This window comes from Osmerus mordax, chromosome 21, assembly GCF_038355195.1.
Source record: "Osmerus mordax isolate fOsmMor3 chromosome 21, fOsmMor3.pri, whole genome shotgun sequence".
NCBI lineage: Eukaryota > Metazoa > Chordata > Actinopteri > Osmeriformes > Osmeridae > Osmerus > Osmerus mordax.
The window spans coordinates 12872406-12880456 of NC_090070.1; the positions used below are offsets into that span (position 1 = coordinate 12872406).

Here is an 8051-nt window from a genome sequence, read left to right on the forward strand (position 1 = left end):
CCAAGGAGTCTTGAGGTTTTAGCGTCAACATGTCTAAATTAAACATGATCAGAATTTTTTTACGTGAGAGACTAACAATGGCGGCGTTGGAGATTTTCGAGGTAGTTGAAGTAATGTTTTCTGAGTGCCAAGATGAAATCTCTCGTTCCAAGGAGGAGAATGCGCGGCTACAAAGGCTGTTGGACGTTGTCACTCAACCTAATATCACGTTACACAGAACAGGTTTGATATTCATACATTCATGTTATCATCTTCTGTGCGTAGAATCGTTGTCATGTAAGAGGGGGGTAGCTAAATTAGAAAGGTTGGTTCATGCTGCTGGACCATCCGTCTTCTAGACAGTGATGTTTAGATCCAATCATAGTCTTCTTGAGGCAGATTCTATCCATTTGGGGTAACGAGAGGTTCACCTTAACACCTATTACCTGCTAAGAGCACCTTAATGTATACATTTACATTTAGTCATTTAGCAGACGCTCTTATCCAGAGCGACTTACAGTAAGTACAGGGACATTCCCCTGAGGCAAGTAGGGTGAAGTGCCTTGCCCAAGGACACAACGTCATTTGGCACGGCCAGGAATTGAACTGGCAACCTTCAGATTACCAGCCGATTTCTTAACCGCTCAGCCACCTGACTCCTATACAGACATTGTTTGATTTCAATTGGTATTTTGTTACCTGTCAGGGAAGTTAGTTTGCAGAATTATGACAAGTAGGTAAACTTATGTTTTCTCCTTCCTCCAGATGTGCAGCAGCTCTCTCTCCCAGAGCCCCCACAGATTAAAGAGGAACAGGAGCTGTGGACCAGTCAGGAGGAAGAGCAGCTCCAAGGACTGCAGTCTGAAACTACAGACTCCATCTTCACTTCTACCAGTGTGAAACATGACTCTGATCAGGAGGGCTCCTCTGAATGTTCACATGTTGACCAGACTGTTAAGGTGGAGAACAGAGAAGGAGAATCTCTACCCACCAACACAACTGAGGAGCAAATCAAAGCAGAGCTTCATGTACAAGACTCTGCAGCACCAGAACCAGGCAGTGACTCTCAGCCTCTCTCTGTTGTAGCTCCAGACTGTCCTGCAGCTCAGAGTTTGGAGGAACACGGAGGAGTGCTGCTTTTACAAAACAATGAGGCTCTTCCAAGAGACAATAGACCACAGGGAAGTCACACAGGAAAAACAATACATCAGTGTCAACAATGTAACAAAACATTTAGTCTGAAATCCAGTTTGGTTCGTCATATGAGGACGCACACAGGAGAGAAACCTTATCAATATCAACATGGTAGCAAACAGTTTGCTCATAAGTCATGTCTGGTTGACCACATGAGGATACACACAGGAGAGAAATCATATCACTGTCAGGAATGCTGCAAAAGATTTAGCTTGAAGAGTCAATTGGTTGTGCACATGAGGACACACACAGGAGAGAAACCATATCAGTGTCAGGAATGTAACAAAAGATTTAGCATGAAATGTACTTTGGTTCGTCATATGAGGATGCACACAGGAGAGAAACCCTTTCAATGTCAACAATGTAACAAACAGTTTGCTAGTAAGTTTTGTCTGGTTGACCATATGAGGATACACACAGGAGAGAAACCATTACACTGTCAGGAATGTTTCAAAATATTTAACTTTAAGAGTCATTTGATTATGCACATGAGGACACACACAGGAGAGAAACCTTATCAGTGTCAGGAATGTAACAAAAGATTTAGCGTGAAATGTACTTTGGTTCGTCATATCAAGACACACACAGGAGAGAAACCATATCACTGTCAGGAATGTCAAAACAAATTTAGCCGAAAGTCTAGTCTAGTTGCACATATGATGACCCACAGGAGGGAAACCTTAGCAGTGTCAGGAATGTAACTAATCTTTCAGTCACAAGTCTCATTTGTTTCAACATGTTCAGTCTTGTTTGAGATATCTTGTTTTATTGGGTGTGCCTGCCTTTGGCAAGGTGCCACTAGGGATGGGGATCGTTCAAGTTTTAACGGTATTACTAATGTTACTGATGCTGCTTATCAATCCGGTACTTGAACAAGTAATGAAAATTAATTTACACTAAACCTGTGTTTTGTATGGTTAGGTAAGACCATTCAAGTATAAGAATATGCTGACCACATGCTGTGCCCAGTAAGGAAATGTACTATGGATACTATCTTTGTATGTGTACTTCAGTGTATAGACGCCACTCTGTAACCTCCCCACTGCATTCATTCGACCACCAAGTGCTAGATGTTGATGGTTTAATGATTCCCGGCCGGCTACTAATACATCTGGTCAACCTTTCTCTGACTTTGTTCATTGATCCTCGGCCACCGGATTTTGTATTTTGACCTCCTTGTTTTCTGTGAGTTTCTGCTGAGATACCCTGTACAGGAGGAGTCAGGGTTCCCCACAACTGTAACATCCTCAAAGGCTCATGGGTAATCAACGAACATGTCTCATCCTACATATATGTTCATAGATCACTGTTCCCTCACAACTTAGCGGTGAACTCAGGATCTTACTCTCCAAATCTCCAAAGCTGCCGTCTCTCACAGATAAATTCTATAAACAAATCTAATTGTCCAGGGAGGTGCGTAGTTGCGTCGTTTACTGAACCACCTCTTTGTCAATAACTATCAGCTAATGTCCATAGTTTTCAAACGGTGCAGTGTAGAAATGAGACAACCTCCATTAAAAAGAATCTGTCGTTCTTCCTGAGCCCGAGTTGTGTTTTCAGACAGTACAGTGTTGCACCAATATCGGTCCAGGTATATAGTGGCAGGGGGCACCATTAAACAGATTTCAAAGTAAAAGCTGTAGTTATCCAACTTATGTTTTATTAAAGTTACCAGATTGTCAAAAAATTATATAGGCTATCGCTTTTAAGTTATTAAAGCAACAGGCAACTACAGCATTTATGGTCAAATGTTGACCAAATAGTAATCTGTCAGTTGTATTGAAATCTACAGAACATATGAAAAAATACCAATGGAACAACTCAATGTTTGATGAATCTGATATTATATTATGAAGCAGTTATAAAGCACGATTCACATGTTGTCCTTTCCCTTCTCTATTCTCAGAAGGTGATCAGTCTGTTAGATTAGATACCTGTTTTAGATGGGTATGCTTTACATCTACAGGGACTACAATAAATAATTTGTATTAATGAAATAACAACTTGGCTAATAAGAAAGTGCCAGTAAAACCTTTTAATGTTCAAAATGTAGACTGTAATACAGACTATCTTCACTACAAACCATTTCTATTAAGTGTCATCTACACATCGGTTTCTTCAGGCCTCTAGGGAAATATGTCATTCAACCTTTCAAAACATTTTTTAGCAAATATTTTAAAGCTTTAGAAACTTTTTTTTCCAAAACTTTTTATTCATTGATTTTTTGTATAAATAATTTTTCAAAAACACTTTTTCAACCTTTCAAAAAATATTATTTTCCACCTTTCAAAACTTTTTTTCCACACAGTGTAAGAAGAGGAGAGAGGAGAAGAGGGGAGAGAAGAACAGAGAAGCCTAAAATAGAGTAGAGTAAAGCAGAGCACAATAGAGTGCAGTAGTCTTTTACACTGAAAACACAGGAGGAACAGATTTCACTGGAGGTCTGAGGAAAATGGTTCCCCGCCTGTATATTACAGTCTGGCCATTTATAAAGCAATACAGTGATGCTGGTTATGTATGTTACTGTGATCATTATGTATAACAAGTTTCATCTATACGCCAGTCTTTTACACCGAGAACACAGGGGAACAGATTTCCCTGGAGGCCTGAGGAAAGTGGTCCCCCCCTATATATTACAATTTGGCCATTTATAAAGAAATAGAGTGATGCATGTTAATGTTCAGAAACCTTTTTTCAACCTTTTCAAAAATATCTAAGGTGGAAGGTAACGGTATCTAAGGTGGAAGGTAACGGTATCTAAGGTGGAAGGTAACGGTATCTAAGGTGGAAGGTGCTCCTTGCTTGGCACCAGCAGATACAACAAGGGAGGAAGCAAAGCATATAAATACCCACTGGACAGGAAATCAATTCAAACTTATATCATTTCTCATTAGATAAACCAAACTGGTCTTCTGGCATAAAACATTACATCATTCACACTATGGTTTCTCTCCTGTGTTTTCTCATGTGACCAACAAGACTACATTTGTGAGCAAATCGTTCGTCACATTGTTGACACTGAAACGGTTTCTCTCCAGTGTGTGTTCTCATGTGATCAGCAACAGAACTTTTCTTAGTAAATAGTTTGTGACATTGTTGACACTGAAAAGGTTTCTCTCCTGTGTGTCTTTTCATGTGTTGACGAAGATTACCTTTGTCAGAAAATTGGCTGTTACATTTTTGACACTGAAAAGGTTTCTCTCCTGTGTGTATTCTCACGTGACTAACAAGATTAACTTTCTGAGCAAATTGTTTGTTACATTGTTGACACTGAAAAGGTTTCTCTCCTGTGTGAATTCTCATGTGACTAACAAGATTAACTTTCTGAGAAAATTGTTTGTTACATTGTTGACACTGAAAAGGTTTCTCTCCTGTGTGTGTTCTTATGTGCAAAATCAAACGAGATTCAGATGTAAAGGTTTTGTTACATTGATGACACTGAAAAGGTTTCTCTACTGTGTGTCTTTTCATGTGACCAACATAATTTTTTTTGTGAGCAAACTGTTTGTTACATTGTTGACACTGAAAAGGTTTGTCTCCTGTGTGTGTTCTCATGTGCAAAATCAAACGAGATTCAGATCTAAAAGTTCTGTTACATTGTTTACACTGATATATTGTTTTTCCTGTGTGACTTCCCTGTGGTCTATTATCCCTTGGAAGAGCCTCATTGTTTTGTGTTCTGTTCTGGAAAAGCATCACTCCTCCATGTTCCTCCAAACTCTGAGCTGCAGGACAGTCAGGAGCAACAACAGAGAGGGGCTGAGAGTCACTGCCTGGTTCTGGTGCAGCAGAGTCTTGTACATGAATCTCTGCTTTGATTTTCTCAGTTGTGTTGGTGGGTAGAGAGTCTCCTTCTCTGTCCTCCACTTTAACAATATGGAAAAGATGAGAAAATTCAACAGAGCCCTCTTGATCAGAATCACGTTTCCAACTGAGAGAAGTGAAGATGGAGTCTGTAGTTTCAGACTGCAGTCCTTGGAGCTGCTCTTCCTCCTGACTGGTCCACAGCTCCTGTTCCTCTTTAATCTGTGGGGGCTCTGGGAGAGAGAGCTGCTGCACATCTAGAGGAAAGAGAACAGTTATATTTAGACAACATTATTTTGCAATCCAACATGTTTGACAGCAAAAAATATGCCATTTACACCCGAACACTGAAATGGAAGGGATCTCCAAATCAAATGTAATTAGTCTTCTTTTTTAAGTCACAGAGGGTTTCACATATGGGTATATACAACAGTCTGTATTTACAGGGTTAGTCAGGGAACAGTCTGTATTTACAGGGTTAGTCAGGGAACAGTCTGTATTTACAGGGTTAGTCAGGGAACAGTCTGTATTTACAGGGTTAGTCAGGGAACAGTATTTGTATTTGGGGGGTTGGATGGCTGAGCGGTTAGGGAGTTGGGCTATTAATCAGAAGGTTGTTGGCTCGATTCCCGACCGTGCAAAATGACGCTGTGTCCTTGGGCAAGGCACTTCACTACTTGCCTCAGGGAGAATGTCCCTGTACTTACTGTAAGTCGCTCTGGATAAGAGCATCTGCTAAATAACTAAATGTAAATTTAATGTATTTACCAGCCATTTCACAAATGTCCCATTAGAGGATCACTATAAATCAGACCTGAGTTAGTCTGAGTGATCATCTTCATCCTTTGATGAACCATGTCTATCCTGATGGTCTCTTCCAGGAGGGGGAGGCCTCACAAAATGATGTCATAATGCTACGGCCTTCACAGTATTATGTCATAATGCTACAGCCTTCACAGTCACCAGGGGCCGGTTGCACAAAACACCAAGTTTTTTCCTTAATTATGACACTTATGGGTAAATTTGTCCTTAGCTAAGGGATTTACTTAAGGGTGTTGCACAGAATCCCTTAAATGGTTTCCTTGACTAAGGTGAAACGTTAAGGGATTTACTACATTGAAAGTGATTTCACAGCAGTAAAATTCGACCTTTTCCACGGAGACCGCGTTTGTTCAGTTGTATCGCTAGTGCATCCCCTTACAAAAGCTAGCTCTAGCTTAGCTCTAGCTTAGCTCATAGACCTACTAAAAAATGGATGAAGGCAAGAAAACCAAATTGGTCAGAGGAGGAAAATATTGTGCTTCTACAGGAATACAACAAAAGAAAGCACATACTAAAAAGTAAATTTGAAAACAAAAAACGAATGTAGGACGAAATTGCAACAAAAATAAACTCAAGAAGTTTGGTGAAGCTGTCAATTCAAGAAAAAACAAAAAAATATGATAACTTGACTTATGTCCAAAAAAGAGATGACAAATTACAGGAGGGAGTCCAAAAAAACTGGTGATATCAACTTTACTTGTAGGTCTTGTTGCTACACAGTAACGTTTACGTGAGAGCTACTTCTTCTAACTGTGTAGATCAAAATGAGATCAACAGTTACTCTGCATTTACCGGCGTGAGTCGAGCTACTTACAGTGGTAGCCGACACATAAATAGCCTTCATGTTTAGACTGCAGCACAGTAGCCTACCAGAGTGCTATAGTGTGGGATGGGTTCATTTATCTCCATAAACTGGGCCATGTTGAGGTAAAGAATAAGTCAGAGGTACTTTAAGTTTTCTTCCTTACTTTGCTAAAGGCTTTCGTGCAACGCTTTAACAAACTTTAAGGGAATCCTTAAGTATAAGACCAAGATAAGGAGAAAACCTTAAATACTTAAGGGAACATTTAAGGAAACCTTAAGGAAAATACTTCTGGGTGCTTTGTGCAACCGATTATATTTTAAGGAAACCTTAAAGCTGACTTTAAGGTGTTTGTGCAACCAGCCCCTGGTCCCGCCCTACACCCAAGTGACCATGTGACCCCCTCCTCGACACAGCAGCATTCTAGACACAGCATCATTCTAGACACAGCAGCATTCTAGACACAGCAGCATTCTAGACACAGCATCATTCTAGACACAGCAGAGTATAACACGAAGGTATGAACATCAAACCTGTTCGTTGTAGCTTGATCTCAGGTTGGGTAACAATGTCCAACAGCCGTTGGAGTTGCACGCTCTCCTCCTTGGAACGAGAGATTTCTTCCTGGTACCCTGTAAACGGTTTCTCAGCGGCCCAGTAAATCTTCGAAGCTGCTGTTGTCAGTATTTCACCAAAAAGTTCTCTTATCTCATTTAATTGAGACATTTTGATGTCCTGTTCCTCTTTAATCTGTGTGGGCTCCGGGAGAGAGACCTCTTGCCCTTCTGGGGGAAGAATAGGCAAGACAAGAGTTAGATGCAGCCTAACATGTCTGGTAGATAGAAACCATGTCATCAGGTGTGAGGAGCACACTGGATTGGTGTCAAGAAGGGCTGGTTGTTTTTCTGACATGGTCGGCTGAGACTCTGCTACACATGTTTTTTAGGGCAAGATATCGTAGTAGATAGTGATCTCAGGACTCTGATCTGAACAGACCGGTTGATATTAAACAATGTAGGTCCTAGTAGATTGACAGTAAAATGTACACGGGGTACAACTCCACTCCCCCCTTCCTGAACATTGGATTCAATAGTTTGCAACCTCGTGGCGGTGTTCCACGAAGTCTATAACAGGGGTGGGCAAACTTTTTGGCTCAAGGGCTACATTGAAACCAATAGACTCTATAAGCTAGTTATTTGGCGGTTGTTTGGAGCTAGCCTTGGCCAAAAATATGTGGCGTTCTAACTGTTGACCTACCTGTTCGGTGTATCTTGATCTCCGGTGGAGTAACAATGTCCAGTAATCGTTTGAGCCGCGCGCTCTCCTCCTTGGAATTATAGATTTCATCTTGGAACTCAGCAAACGTTTTTTCAACGGCCCCGAAAATCTCCAAAGCTGCCGTTCTTAGTCTTTCACGGATAAAATCTCTAAACAAATGTAGTTTTGACAT

The 8051-nt window shown here is 40.7% G+C and overlaps 2 protein-coding genes across 2 annotated transcripts; one reads left to right on the forward strand and one right to left on the reverse strand.

Moving 5' to 3' along the window:
• Positions 1-2283, forward strand: LOC136965088 (gastrula zinc finger protein XlCGF57.1-like). The gene is given in 3 exon segments (XM_067259088.1): positions 1-222; positions 745-1840; positions 1842-2283. Coding segments are annotated over 3 exon segments (1305 nt in total). The 5' UTR covers positions 1-29; the 3' UTR covers positions 1858-2283.
• Positions 2284-3895: 1612 nt separating this feature from the next.
• On the reverse strand, positions 3896-8051 carry LOC136965078 (zinc finger and SCAN domain-containing protein 2-like). The gene is made up of 3 exons (XM_067259075.1): positions 7859-8051; positions 7135-7386; positions 3896-5234 (listed from the first exon to the last, which is right to left on the reverse strand). Exons 1-3 carry the CDS (start codon positions 8049-8051, stop codon positions 4108-4110), a joined length of 1572 nt encoding a protein of 523 aa, XP_067115176.1. The 3' UTR covers positions 3896-4107.